This window comes from Punica granatum, chromosome 1 (assembly GCF_007655135.1).
Source record: "Punica granatum isolate Tunisia-2019 chromosome 1, ASM765513v2, whole genome shotgun sequence".
Lineage (NCBI taxonomy): Eukaryota > Viridiplantae > Streptophyta > Magnoliopsida > Myrtales > Lythraceae > Punica > Punica granatum.
This window is the reverse complement of record NC_045127.1, coordinates 41,878,576-41,893,262: the sequence shown is the minus strand read 5'-3', so window position 1 is coordinate 41,893,262 and position 14,687 is coordinate 41,878,576. Positions and strand designations below refer to the sequence as shown.

Genomic DNA, 14,687 nt, shown 5'->3' with positions numbered 1-14,687 from the left:
TGGAGCCGAGAAAGTTCCTCCACCAAGGGATGGATCGAGGGTGTCGCCCTAAAATTTCGATATTCTAAAAAGAATTTGTATATCGTCTTTCAAATTTTCATGAAATTACTGCCTTTGTCCCCCTTAATTAGAAAGTTTATGTTCTTATTGTCTTTTCAAGAATCTTGTCCCCTTCGATCTAAATCCTGCTTCCGTCCCTACCTCCACCTCAGTCCTCTTCGCTCTCTATATCCCTTTGTTTGATAATTTTCGAGAAGCAAACTTATAGTTATGATGATGATGAAAGAAATTGGATTTGGTGTGACGTAGATTCCTATGAATGTGTAATCCGCTCTAAAATTATGTTAAGTTTTTAATTAGGCCTACATTAGTGAGGATCCACGTGAACCATGTCCATTTGAAAGTTCAAGCCAATATAATGGTTTCTATAGCTTACCATCTTATAGAATTGTGCTTTATTTAATTTTATTTTTTTTAAATGTGGGACATCAATTCTTAACGGGTCCTGAAATTTGTTTTTAGATGTCTAGAAATGAGTACGTTCAATAGATCGGAAGATACTCCCTTATTATTGTCATGGAGGATATCTTGTTGTTGGCCAGAAGTTTTGGTTTAGGCATTGGTTGGTTGACTATCTTTGTTTGAGAGCTTACATTTCATGTGTGTTTTTGTCTGGTCATTCATTTGCGGTTTGCCTTGGGTTCCCTTCGGTATCCTGATCCAGTAATTTCTGGTGAGGATCTCATACCTGGTTTTTCATTGACATTCAATCCGCAGCATTGCTTATCGAGAAAAAAAATAATATTCATCATTTTTATAATTCTTTTCGCAAATTAGATAGAGAAAAAAAAAGATATTACAAGTTATTCAGTGATGAATTATCTTGACAAATATTATGTAAAAAGAAAAGAAAAGAAAAGAAAAGACCGCATCGAGTACCCGAATTCATGATTTGTCTCACCAAGATAGACTTGTTCATGTGGAAGCAACTCGAAACACATAGTGCAACGGTTAGATACTATATGGTGAAACTGAATGGATTAGAAAAAATTATTTTGAATCGATATGAATTAATTTGCGAAATCTGTCACTGAAGTGACGGGTATCAAAAGTCATGCTTTCTTGGTCCTTGTAATTCGTTTTCGACCAATCAAAATTAGATACCGAAAGGGACTTATTTATTATTGGAACCAATACGATTCTTGATCGAGTGAACTCGAATTTCCAGCTTTTTTTTTTTACCAAAAAAAGGGAGAGGGGAGAGAGATATGAATTACTCACAGAAAATTAAAAAAGGAATAAGTGGGAAAGAAAAAGATAAAAGAAAAGAATAAAATATGGAAACGACAATGTAGAGTGAGAAGATGATGCTGAAAGAGGAAAGCGAAAACAGAGATAGAGAGAGAGGGTGGAGAGACAACGAGGCAAAAGGCAAGGTAACAGCCTTTGCATACATATAGTATATATATATGTGTGTGTGTGTGTGTATATAAGCTTCTGCATCCTTCACAGATATATATGAATCAGAGCTTGCCACTTCTCCCATCTTCTTCTTCTTCTTCTTCTTCTCAGCTCTGATTTGAGTTCTTGGTTTCAGAGGAGAGCCCGAAGTGTTTGCCTACAAGGTACGAGGTACGTCCCTCTCTCACTCCCTCTCCTCTCTCGCTCTGTTCTGGGCATCCGTATCTCTTGAAGTTCTTTCTCGCGCCATTTTCCTCATTGACTTCTACCCTCTTCATTCCATTAACTATCTCATCCTCAGATCTAATTCCCCGTGAAACATGTCCCATTTCTTGCACGATCAATCTCAATCAATGGCAGCTCCCCGGATAAAAAGATCCCGAAAATGGACAGACTAGCCAAAAGGGTCCTCAAGAACCATTCTTGTTTTTAGTTCTTCTTTGCTCACGGGTTCAAAATCGGCAACTTACCATGCAGTGGAGCTGTGCGATCTTCGGCCATGTCCTTGATTGAATGAAATCGGTCTCTGTTGGCGTCAATTCTGCAACTGATGATACCAGGAGGGCGAAAAACAGCTGATTGTGATTTTTTCAACAGTGACTGTTAATGATTGATTGGCTAAAAAGTTTCCTTGAGTTTCAAGCAACTGATAATACGCCTCCCACTTTGGTTTCCACTCCTTTGGCTTTACTTTGTTTGGTGCGAAAAGATCCATTTGCCATTTCCCCTTTTTCTGCCTTTTTAGACTTAGTAGGGAAGGGAGGAAAGAGAAGTGGTGGTGCTGCGAGTGAGGACCACTTCATGGCGATCTTCGCTATGCCCATCTCCTCTTTCTTTCGGGTTTCCAATTCTGATATCCCTATAGGGCCCAATCTCATGTGGGTAGTATAAAGGCAAAGTGGAATTGGGAGAGTGATACTTTGCCGGGGTAGTTGCTTCTCCGAGATCTCGGCGAGTTCTCACAGTGTCTTTGGTTGGCTCGCTGGGGTCTTGATTAATTCCCCATGCATTTATGATCTTTGTTGTGCTGGTATGTTCACTGCCTGTCCGTGTCATTCACATGGGGAGTCAAGAAATTATCAAAAGGCTGTCGTTAATGCATCAATTCATGCTACTGTTTACCTGACTGCACTACATGTGCTCCCATGGCTTGATCTCTTGGACAGTGATTGTACTGCACATATTATGCAATAATTCTGCCCACGAGTTGGTTTCAGGAGTTTGATCTTGTGAACTTTCGAAAGATCATTTAAGTTACTTTATCCAGATCTGGGAAGACAGTGAGCTTAAACTATATCTAGCACATGAGAAGATGCTGGTTTAAAGAAACATGTTCTCTTTGGTTTCTATGCTGCTGTTCTATATTTGATTGATCAAGGTGAACTAGTAGCATCATCAAATACATCCTTGTTTGCTTCTGTTGTATTATAATACATCTCACATTTGTTTCAGGTGATTTGAAGACCTGGGACTGGGACCATGAGGCACAAGGATGGGAAGCCGGGGTCCCTCCCAGATAGAGGCCAGAAGAATATTTCCACGATGATTCTCTTCTTTGTTTTCTGTGGTTTATCATTTTATCTCGGGAAGATTTTCTGCTCCCAGACGAGCAGATTTTATCCCGTGGAAGTCAGGGATGTCACTAAGGAATCAGGATCTGCTCCTCTCAAGATGAAATCCATTTCCTTTCCCGAGTGCAGCATTGAGTACCAAGATTACACTCCATGCACGGATCCAAGGGTAATTTAGGAATTCCCATACTGCATAATGTACAATTTGGTGATCTGCTCATAATTTGTGCACGATTTCATTTAACAATGCAGAGGTGGAAGAAGTATGGTACTCATCGACTTACTTTCATGGAGCGTCACTGCCCTCCGGTTTTTGACAGGAAGGAATGCTTGATTCCACCACCTGATGGGTACAAGCCACCAATTAGATGGCCAAAGAGCAGAGATGAATGTCGGTACAGGTACTTCAATTCTTTACTTATCTTTTTAATTTTCAGCGGAGGGAATTTTGGACATCATTTCAATAGTGAAACCTTGCTTGGGGTACGATTGCAGAAACGTGCCATATGATTGGATCAACAAGCAGAAATCCAATCAGAACTGGTTGAGGAAACAGGGGGAGAAGTTCCTTTTTCCGGGTGGGGGTACTATGTTCCCTAGAGGAGTCAGTGCCTATGTGGATCTGATGCAAGATATGATCCCGGAGATGAAAGATGGCACCATTCGAACTGCCATTGACACTGGTTGTGGGGTACGTTTATTTCTCCTTGCAAGTAAATATGTGAGACATGGTAACTGATTTCTGACTTTATGGGCGGGCTTGTGCTCCATTATTGTTGTACCATTTTCTCTGCTCTTAGTGATTTGTTCTTACAAGTTTAGCAGAAAACAGTTGGTCCTGTAGTTTCTATTTCATAGGTCCCGTATTGTAATTTATATGAATTGTATTATTTGAAGGTTGCTAGCTGGGGAGGTGATCTATTAGATCGTGGTATTCTGACGGTCTCTCTTGCCCCACGAGACAATCATGAAGCTCAAGTCCAATTTGCATTGGAGCGGGGAATACCAGCAATACTTGGCATCATATCTACTCAGCGTCTACCTTTTCCTTCACACTCCTTTGATATGGCCCATTGCTCAAGATGCCTTATCCCATGGACAGAATTCGGTACGATTCAATTTTTTGATGAATATTGCAATTCCCTTATTAAAATCTTGATTTCTTCGTATGGCGTGAGAGCTCTCCAATATACCTTTTTGGGGAAGTTAGCATGGATCACGAACTCCAAAAATCATGTGACTGCGAGATCTGTGCTTTGCCAACTAAGCATGTCTACTCTTTTTACTGTTTGGATAAAGGGTTCTAGCTTTCTATTTTCTGGGTCAATTAAAGAAGCATCTATGTTTAATTTTTCTGAAGTACAAAGGCAGGAGTTCACCTTAAGATACATATATTTTTTTCGAATAAAAGAAAACGGAAAAATTTGATAATTTTCCAGAACCAAATACAGAAGCTTCCTTTGTAGTGCTTGAGTTTTCATTTGCAAGAGAAGTTTACAACTTATTTTGCACTATTTTTTATGCTTCTTTAAGCTACATTTTGTGATGAGGCGAATTCGGAATTACAGCATCAGAACATTTACTTTTTGTTAAGACTGGTTAGGCCTAGACAGGGTCCAATCAGCCTATCTTCTTTTAACCGATTATTTGATGCTTTATGTCAGGTGGAATTTACCTCCTAGAGGTACACCGGATCCTACGCCCAGGAGGATTCTGGGTCCTTTCTGGACCACCGGTCAACTATGAGAATCGCTGGAGGGGATGGAACACCACTATAGAAGAGCAGAAAACAGATTACGAGAAGCTGCAGGCGCTGCTTTCCTCGATGTGCTTCAAGTTGTATGCCAAAAAAGATGATATTGCAGTTTGGCAGAAATCTTCAGATAATAGCTGCTACAATAAGCTGTCTGATCCCGATGCCTATCCACCAAAATGTGATGATAGCCTCGAACCAGATGCAGCTTGGTACACTCCTCTACGGTCCTGCGTGGTTGTCCCGAACCCAAAGCATAAGGGAACAGGTCTAATGTCAGTTCCTAAGTGGCCTGACCGGCTCCATACTGCTCCAGAACGAATCTCAGATATTCATGGTGGGAGCACGAGTGCTTTGAAGCATGATGACAGCAAGTGGAAGGCAGGTATGAAGTATTATAAGAAGTTGCTTCCTGCGATCGGGACCGATAAGATAAGGAACGTGATGGACATGAACACTGTCTATGGAGGATTTGCTGCAGCTCTGATTGAGGATCCTCTGTGGGTCATGAATGTGGTTTCATCTTATGCTGCTAACACACTTCCTGTTATTTATGACCGAGGACTAATTGGAACTTACCACGACTGGTAAGATTACCTCAAATTTATGCGTACTTTTTAACATTTGTATGCATGCACATATGAAACATTCCATGAAATTGCTTCTTGTTTGTTTTTCCTGCTCATCTCACATGCGTATGCCACCCTTTTTATATATGCAGGTGTGAGGCCTTTTCAACATATCCCCGGACATACGATCTACTTCACCTTGATGGTCTCTTCACTGCAGAGAGCCACAGGTGTGTAAACCATCTCAGTTCTGATCCATTAAGCGCATTGGCCAATACATATTATATGTATTTATATATATGCATATTTTCCATGTAATCCTTCCCAAATTCCTCATCATTTTGATTGAGTTACTTTCTCTGAGCACAGGTGCGACATGAGGTATGTTCTTTTAGAAATGGACCGGATCCTGCGGCCCAGCGGTTATGCCATCATCCGGGAATCAAGTTCGCTGGCTGATGCAGCCTCCATCATAGCCAAGGGCATGAGATGGAGCTGCCATAAAGAAAAGACAGAAGACAATTCTGAAAAGGAGAGAATACTGATCTGTGAGAAGAAGCTGTGGTACTCATCGAACCAAAACTCGAGGTAACCGATCAAGATTCAGATTTGAAGCATTAAGAGAAAAACCGGCTATTCTTCACCAATCCCGAAGATTGATGATCAGTACTGTATCCTACTACTCAGACAGAGCCAAGAACCACATTCAAATTCATCAATTGAAGTATAGTCAGAGGAGCATAATGCCATTCTCGTTGATCTATAGAGCCCTTATACCATAGATACATAGATAATGTTCATTTAGAGGCATGAAGGTGCTTTAGTTTCTTTTGTTGTTTTTCTTTTTTTCATCTGGGGTTGATTTCCCCCCTAATTCATGAGTTCCTGCTTCAAGACGTGTTGGTAAGAATCTGAACTGTAAGATAGTCTCTATTGTTCAGTAAAGTGTAGAGTTCGAGCCATGTCGAATCGGTGCTATCTCAGTTCATATATAAATCGAAATTGTGATTCTTTTCATTCATATATTTTAAAGTTCTATGATTCATTCAATGAATCATAGAACTTTAAAATATGTACTTCTTCCCTTTCAAAGGGAATGATGTTGTCCATGATAATCATAAAAAGTTCACACTTTTGTTGTCATCCACTATGTATGTATATTATGGAGACTATTATTGGAAATGAGATGTGAAATCCACTTCGAAAATTCGATCTATTTTCAATCTTGGGATACTGTAATTTTGGAAAGTTATTTACTTGGCTAGCTTGGCCGATCATGTTCAATTGAATTAGTCGGAACCTAATTGAATTTTCGAATACGGAATTTATCAAAAAAAAAAAAAAAACTAGAGTGTTCTGATAAATTGCTTGCTTGTATCTTTTTTGTTGTTGTGGATTATGTCGATTGTTTAAGATTATTTCTGAAGTCAAACGCCAATCTTTCTATTACCCATATTTGGAAAAACACCGATCTTTCATCAATGCTTATAGAAGTAAGAAAGAGGAAATACAAAACACAGAATGGAAACAACAAAAGACAACTCGATCTTATTTGAACTATTACAACTGCTTGAACTGGTAACCGATGGAAACCGATCATCAACTTACAGACATACTTCGATACGGTATTCGCTAGACAAAGAATCATCCGAAATTACGACAAACATTAATCATCAGTGAATGATTTGGGAAACATCAGTCAAAAGAATCATCAACCGAACGAATGCACATCTAGCTAGAGGTTTTCTAATTACTTTCCTCAAACAAAAAAAAATCCGGCTTCGGCTTCGGCTTCGGCTTCGGCTGTGTCGACACGTGACGAGAATCAATCCCCGACATCCCATAAAGGCATAGACCCAATATCATAATCCAACTCCAAGAGACTGCTCAGTGACTCAAAGTCGTACTCTCCTCCAACGAACAGTTCTTCCTCCCCCTGCCCCTCCCCCTCGATCATATCCAACAACGAAGGATCAACGACCACATTGCCACCGTCTCCACTCGAAATCTCAGCAGCCGGGGGGCCAGCAGTAGCCCTACCCATCTCCAACATTCCCGAACAAGGATCCACAACGGTGCTGCTCCATGAAGCCTCGGACGGCGTAGGGGAAGTAGCCGGGGGGGCAGCAGTAGCCCTACCCATCTCCAACATGTCCGAGCAAGGATCCACGACGGTGCTGCCGCATGAACCCTCCGACGGCGTGGGGGCAGTAGCAGCGCCCCTCATCACCTCCAGTCTCTGGTCGACCTTCTCCATCAGAGTCTCCACACTCTTGATGTAGTCCTCGAGTTCTTCGGCTCCGAGGTCCTCCCCAAGGGGTTCCTCCCACCAGCGCCAGGCCTTCCCGTCGCGGATTGCCTCCTGCCGCTTCCTCGCCGCATCCAGCCTCGAGAGCGCCTCCCGGTCCTGTCTACCGTACTCGCTCAATTGCTTCTGATCAATGGGAACAGCACCCGGACCCGCGTCCTCTGAAGAGCAGGCCGACCCACAAAAGCGGCCGAGGACTGAGGCCGCGGAGGGGCTGCCGAACGCGAACGGGTTGCCGTGGGGGGAGTAGGCAATAATTGCGATCTCCGCACCGCACAGCATGGAGAGTTCGCTAGCCTTGCGAAACAGGCCGCCTCGCCGCTTCGAGAAGGTGACCTCTCTCGCGAACTTATCCTCGATCTTCTTCAACTCCCTCTTTCTCTTTCCGGTAGGGGGCCTCCGGCCGCCACCATCTCCGGCCGCCGACATCTCAGCAACCGCGTCGCTGTCACGCTGGAATGGGGCGGAAGGAAGCGCGTGGAATTGGATCAAGACAAAGAAAATATCAGATGGGGTGGTCGATAGTCAGTTGGAGCCCCTGTTCTGTCCCCCTTCCCCTTTATTTATTTATAGAAATCCTTCTTTTTCCTTTTCGGCCCTCTCATTTCCGTCTGTTTTCAATTACACGCCCCATAATTTCAACGAATAATCACTTATGCCCCAAAGACATCGGCTGCAGTGTAACAACCAATTATATGTAAAAAAAGATTTCTTCGCCAAAAATATCAATTTTATTTAATATTTTCTGAAATGCAACTTCATTCTATCTATACTATTCAAGTGGAAGAAGAAAAAAAAGTTAATTCCTTTTTTTCCCATCAACTTTATGAAATATAGTTCTGTCTTTCCAAAATTGTATAACATTAAGCTTTTACGAATGTTAATCGCAGAATGTCATATTGAATCAACAATCACTGGATTGGTGAAAAAGTTTAAGATAAATTAATTGGCAGGTTCATATATTTTCTCCAATAACATGTGACACTATTTCTCCCATTGTTTATTTTGCTGCCCATTTATTATTTATTATTATCTTTGTAAAATATATAAAAACTATAATCATTTTTTATATTGTCGAATTTTTTATCCTTTTTTAATAGAGATTGGGAATGATTTTATTACTTAAAACAAAATTATAGTAATCAGAACTAGATTTTAGCCCAGCGTTACGCACAATGGAATACAAATTTTCAATCGATATCATATAGAGATTTTAGAAATTCAAAAAATATATAATTTAAAATACAAAAGTTTCTTCTGAATTTTTCCTTTTGAGTGTAAAACTTAAAATTTAAATATAAAGGAAAAGAAAAATAAGCAAGTTGAGACAGAGGAAGTGACTGACCGAGAAAGAATATGAGATTTGGATTGAAAGAGATGCTTTAGTTCCCGTTAATGCTATTTTGAACTCCCGGAATGTCCCATGGGTTCAGGAACTTTCTAATAGACATTAGATAGCTGCTTTCTTACTTCTCGGATTGGCGTTATATATGGGTCCCTCGATCATCTAACCCTCATGCTCACAATCTATGTCAATTAGGCATTAGGTTGAATCTTGTCTCCCTTTGTATGTTTGAGGGTTACCCTTGTGACAATGCTTGAATTTATTAATAATATAATTAGATTTTTACACAGCAAAAAAAAAAAACAGAGAGAGAATAGGAGTGAGTTGAGGTGCGAGTGGAACATGTGAGATGTATGTGCAAATTTTAAGTGATTTTATAATTCTAGCGTACATTTATTTTCCTATTTTACTTTCACCTAATATTCTAAAAGACACCGAGAATAATTAGATAAAACCAAGTATAAAATAACTTATTGGATACCAAATTTTTTTTCCTTTATATAATGGTATACATTTATAAGTTAATTACTAAAATGGTGAGATGCGAGAGTGCCCAAGGAGAGAAAACAATGGAGAACCAGGAAGTCGGTGACCAAATATAATCCAAATTTACCAACTTATTTTTAATTTCTTCATAATTCCATGATAGTTAATTAGCTATATTATTTTGCAATAGAAAAATATTGAAAAGAGAATGTTATATACCCAACCCTTTTTCAATCTTTTTCAAATTTTTTATTTTATATATAGATACTACTAGTAAAGAGTGGAAAACATGCACCTCGCCTATTAAATTTAACTTTGCTGTCCACAAAATTTTTTTTTAAAAAAAAATTTGGTGTAAGGAGATAAAATTGGAAAAAAGAATTTTCAAATGAGAAAAAAAAATGGTATTCACATACGAAGGTAAGGTAAATGGTTCGACTTATAAATATAAATATTTAATGGCACCTTATCTCTACACTTTTAGTTTTACCCTTAGAACTTTTTCAAATGATTAGAAAGAAAAAAATATTTCGGTGACCGACTGATATATATTTTAAGACCAAATGAGATGGCCTTCACTTCCGTTTCTCCTTATAAGGGTCTTTGATTTGAGTATGGTTAAATTACTGGGAATGCATAAAAGGTTACACAAAAATTTCCACCTTCTCTAGGATTGTCAAATGAGATTTGAGATTGTTATTTCAGTAAACATAGACCACGTTTGGTTGCGCGGATTGGATAGAGTTTATCACGATGATGGGATGGGAATTAAAATTCCTAAGATATTTATAAACACGTTGCAAGACTTAGGATTAAGATAAGAAAGAAAAACAACCAATATGCCCATACTTTAATAGTTCTCATTTTTTAAAAATAATTTTGAAAACTTATTTTGAAATTTAAAAAAGAAAAAGAAAGAGGGATCAATAGAAGAACAAGATTTAATGGATGGGGTCAATAATTTCCAAGCGCCGGCCACCATCGCCCCCAGCAAGCTCGTCGACTGACCTAGGGTCGCTCACAACCTTGTCTGGGGTGGTGGGTGTTAGAAATTGGTGTATGCCCTATAGGCAATCTATAATCAGTTCTGTAATATGATATCTATTTCATTATATTACGAGGCATATCTGTTATTGTGTAAATTGCGCTAAATATGATTTTACACAATAATGTCCTTGGAATAGTACGTTCAATAGGCATCAAGTGTGACTTGATTGTGAGATCCTATAATTACCGAACATTATTCCTAAATGTCCATAGTCAAATTATTATCGTTAATTAGGACAACGATAATACGGTTAGACTAGTGTGGGTGTTAATTGATGACCAAGTCTCACAGGTCATGGATATGGAGATATCAAATCACACCACATGTATACATTAAGAGTAATGTGTATTGGACTGATCCGCCATGAGATTGCTACATGGGTTGTTACGTGACTGTCATTAGCATATCTCAAAGTGACTATAGTGTAATGGTCCTTTGACTTGAGGTCACCATGAATTCCTACATGTAATGTCGTATATTTTGATACTGTCAAACGCCACCGTAACAGGCTGGTTATAAAGATAGTTATTGGGTATGCCACAAAGCATGGAAAAGAATGTGAGTGACCAAGATAGGATTTGTCCCTCCTACGAAACGGGAGCGATATCTCATGGCCACTTGGTGGTTAAGTCTAAAAGTGTATGCATACCCAAATGAGTCAATATAACGATATCGAGCTCATTTGTTCTGATAGACTTATCCGGTCAACCAAGAAAGAGAGATATTGAGCCATACAAGGATGTCATCGACCATGCCTTGGGCTCAATAGAGATATAGAGGACAATGGATTATATTACACGGTAATATAGGTCACGAGGTTCGTCGAGAAATTGACTTTCCGATTACTTGAGTAACAGTGATGCATTGCTAGATGCCGCTCACTGTTTGTAATATTGAAATAGAGATTTCGATATTACTGTCAACGTAATTAGGAACCTACAGGGTCACACACTACGACTAAATTGACGAGATATTTTGAAACAAATAAAATCGCCTAATATAGATTAGATGATTTATGGTGCGACCGATTAATCGGATATTTAATAAGATTAAATCTACCGATTAATTAGACCCGATTTATTAGATTAAATGGACCAAATTGATGCACGATGAATATGATGACACATGGCTTTTATGTTAATAGACATGTGTATGGACACATGTCATGTGAGGAGCAATCTAATTTTAATCCCACATCGGTGGGACTTTAAATTGCTCCCCCTTAGCTGCTTAGGGGCAGTGAGGTATTATGTATGTGTGTGTGGATGTATGCTTATATATATATATATGTGACAGTACGCATATATATGTGATATATATGAATGCATAAGCATATACATACATATAAGTGTATACGTGTATAATTGTAGGAAAAATCAAAGTTGAATTGTTCAACTTTAATTAATCCTACCAGTTTAATAAATTTCGGGTGTCGCATCAGTGTTTCTTTCGAGTGTTGGTCGCTAGCACCGCCGATCTTGAAGACTCGTCGACAAAGTCGATGTGGATACCGGTAGAGGCGTCACGCGTGGGACGCTTGGTCGACAGTTTTAAAATTCCAGGTACACTTTTATTTACTCTTATTCTTCTAGTAGGTCTTGGAATTAGTTTCACGGGTAGGAAATTTTGAATTTCTGTTCTTTTTCGCTTCCGTTGCGCCCCGTGAAACTAGCAGTGGGGGCTTACGTCAAGCAACCACCGCCCCAAGTGAGGTGGCCAGCGACCTCACCAGGGTAGTGGTGGTCGGCATCCAGTCCCATTGCCCCTCTTCTGGCTCTTCCTTTTTACAAATCTCTAAAGATAATTCTTGTAAATCTTATTCAGGGATAAGGGCATCTCTGTCTTTTTATCATAATCCGCTCTTAACCTTCCTTTAGCTTGGATTAATTCCTGAATAATTATATCCTGATGAATCCTAAAATTAATTCTTATTCTATTATCATCAAACATGGATTAAGGATTTTAAAAATCCTATCACACTCCATATACAAGCAACCAAACATGCTTCAAGTTGTATGCCAAAAAAGATGATGTTGCAGTTTGGCAGAAATCTTTAGATAATAGCTGCTACAATAAGTTGTCTGGTCCCGATGCCTATCCACCAAAATGTGACGATAGCCTCGAACCAGATGCAGCTTGGTACACTCCTCTACAGTCCTGCGTGGTTGTCCCGAACCCAAAGCATAAGAGAACAGGTCTAATGTCGGTTCCTAAGTGGCCTGACCGGCTCCATACTGCTCCAGAACGAATCTAAGATATTCATGTGGCAGCGTGAGTGATTTGAAGGACAATGACAGCAAGTGGAAGGCACGTGTGAAGTATTTTAAGAGGTTGCTTCCTGCGATCGGGACCGATAAGATAAGGAACGTGATGGACATGAACACTGTCTATGGAGGATTTGCTGTAGCTCTGGTTGAGGATCCTTTGTGGGTCATGAATGCGGTTTCTTCTTATGCTGACACTTCCTGTTTTTTATGACCGAGGACTAATTGGAACTTACCACGACTGGTAAGAGTACATCGAGTTTATGCATACTTTTAACATTTGTATGCATGCACATATGAAACATTCCATGAAATTGCTTCTTGTTTGTTTTTCCTGCTCATCTCACACGCGTAGGCCACCCTTTTTATATATGCAGGTTTAGGCCTTTTCCTGCTTCTTGTTTATATATGTTTTTCCTACTTCACCTTGATGGTCTCTTCACTGCAGAGAGCCACAAGTGTGTAACCCATCTCATTTATGATCCATTAAGAGCATTGGTCAACACATATTATATGTATTTATATATATGCATAATTTCCATGTAATCCTTCCCAATTCCTCATCATTTTGATTGAGTTACTTTCTCTTCACAGGTGCGACATGAAGTATGTTCTTTTAGAAATGGACCGGATCCTGCGGCCCAGCGGTGGGAATCAAGTTCTCTGGCTGATGCAGCCTCCATCATAGCCAAGGGCATGAGATGGAGCTGCCATAAAGAAAAGACAGAAGACAATTCCGATAAGGAGAGAAGACTGATCTGTGAGAAGAAGCTGTGGTACTCATCGAACCAGAACTCGAGGTAACCGATCGAGATTTAGAGCTGAAGCATAGAGAGAAAAACCGACTACTCTTCACCAATCACGAAGATTGTTGGTCAGTTTCGTATCCTACTACTCTGACAGAGCCAAGAACTGGTAGGGATATACCTTAGAGCCTGATTTATGTATTTGGATAATTCCTATTATGGCAATAGAGTTTATTCTAGTATTCGTATATTGTCAATGTTTATTAGAATAATATCCTTAAGATATTTTGAATACTTTATTATTAAAGAGTTAAAAATATGAGTGATAAAGTAATTTGGTAAGAATATCTATAAACTATTCACGATCGTAGGAGATTTAACTGGATGTTATTTCTCCGGATAGATCGTCACCTTTGTCTGTATCCATTATTAGTATACGGATATTAATGAAAATGGAGTAGTGAGTCTCATACCATTTGATAACTGTTATCATGACAGGCATGTGGATACTTATATGATAAGTAGTCGAACGTGACGTGCATATAACATTCATACTAATGCGGTAGAAGACGTGGCAAATTGATACCTAAAGAAAAACAGGTTCTGACAACCATGTTTCGAGGGAAACGGCCTCAGGAGCACAACTCAACACCTTTGGTTGTGAAATGACGAGATTTAAGGCGAATTCCATCGTTTAGACCCTCAAACGGGCATTTTATTGTTATTTGGGTGTTTTGTAATTTTAGAAAAGCTTATTTCTTTTTGTGCAATTTAGGTTTTTTTTAAACCCTATTTATGCTTTATAAGTCCTAGGGCTAAAGATAGTTGTTTTTTTTATCAATTAATAAAAATTTGAGTTTTCGTGCTCTTTGTCCAATTCTCGGATTTGATTCGAGTTCGATGCCATTTTCTTAGAAATTCAAAGAATTAATAGGGATTGAAGGTCGTAGTTCTGGTATTTTTCGGAATCAACGGTTCTGTGACAAATATTGCCGAAGTCAGGAGCTTTAATGGGTTAGCCACCTTCTACAGAAGGTTTATTCCCCACTCCATTAGTATTATGGCTCCATTAACTGACTGCATGAAGGGCGGCAGATTCGAGTGGACTGAGGGTGCAAAAGCGACATTCCAGAAGA

At 39.4% G+C, this 14,687-nt stretch overlaps 2 protein-coding genes and 1 pseudogene across 5 annotated transcripts; 2 read left to right on the top strand and 1 right to left on the bottom strand.

Moving 5' to 3' along the window:
• Positions 1-1,474: 1,474 nt before the first annotated feature.
• LOC116201212 (probable methyltransferase PMT21) lies at positions 1,475-6,371 on the top strand. 4 transcript variants are annotated; one of them, XM_031532361.1, is made up of 9 exons: positions 1,489-1,632; positions 1,763-2,491; positions 2,914-3,201; positions 3,285-3,433; positions 3,528-3,723; positions 3,930-4,140; positions 4,697-5,372; positions 5,507-5,584; positions 5,724-6,371. In XM_031532361.1, exons 3-9 carry the CDS (start codon positions 2,941-2,943, stop codon positions 5,944-5,946), a joined length of 1,794 nt encoding a protein of 597 aa, XP_031388221.1. In that variant the 5' UTR covers positions 1,489-1,632; positions 1,763-2,491; positions 2,914-2,940; the 3' UTR covers positions 5,947-6,371. The 4 variants fall into 4 exon arrangements, with proteins under 4 accessions (XP_031388238.1, XP_031388215.1, XP_031388229.1 ...); XM_031532355.1 differs by lacking the exon at positions 1,763-2,491 and having other exon boundaries at positions 1,476-1,632; XM_031532369.1 differs by lacking the exon at positions 1,763-2,491 and having other exon boundaries at positions 1,483-1,625.
• Positions 6,372-7,179: 808 nt separating this feature from the next.
• On the bottom strand, positions 7,180-8,091 carry LOC116206269 (agamous-like MADS-box protein AGL29). The gene has a single exon (XM_031539098.1). The coding sequence runs from the start codon at positions 8,089-8,091 to the stop codon at positions 7,180-7,182; it is 912 nt and encodes a 303-aa protein (XP_031394958.1).
• A 4,437-nt stretch (positions 8,092-12,528) lies between these two features.
• Positions 12,529-13,498, top strand: LOC116201237 (annotated as a pseudogene).
• The last annotated feature ends 1,189 nt before the right edge of the window (positions 13,499-14,687 follow it).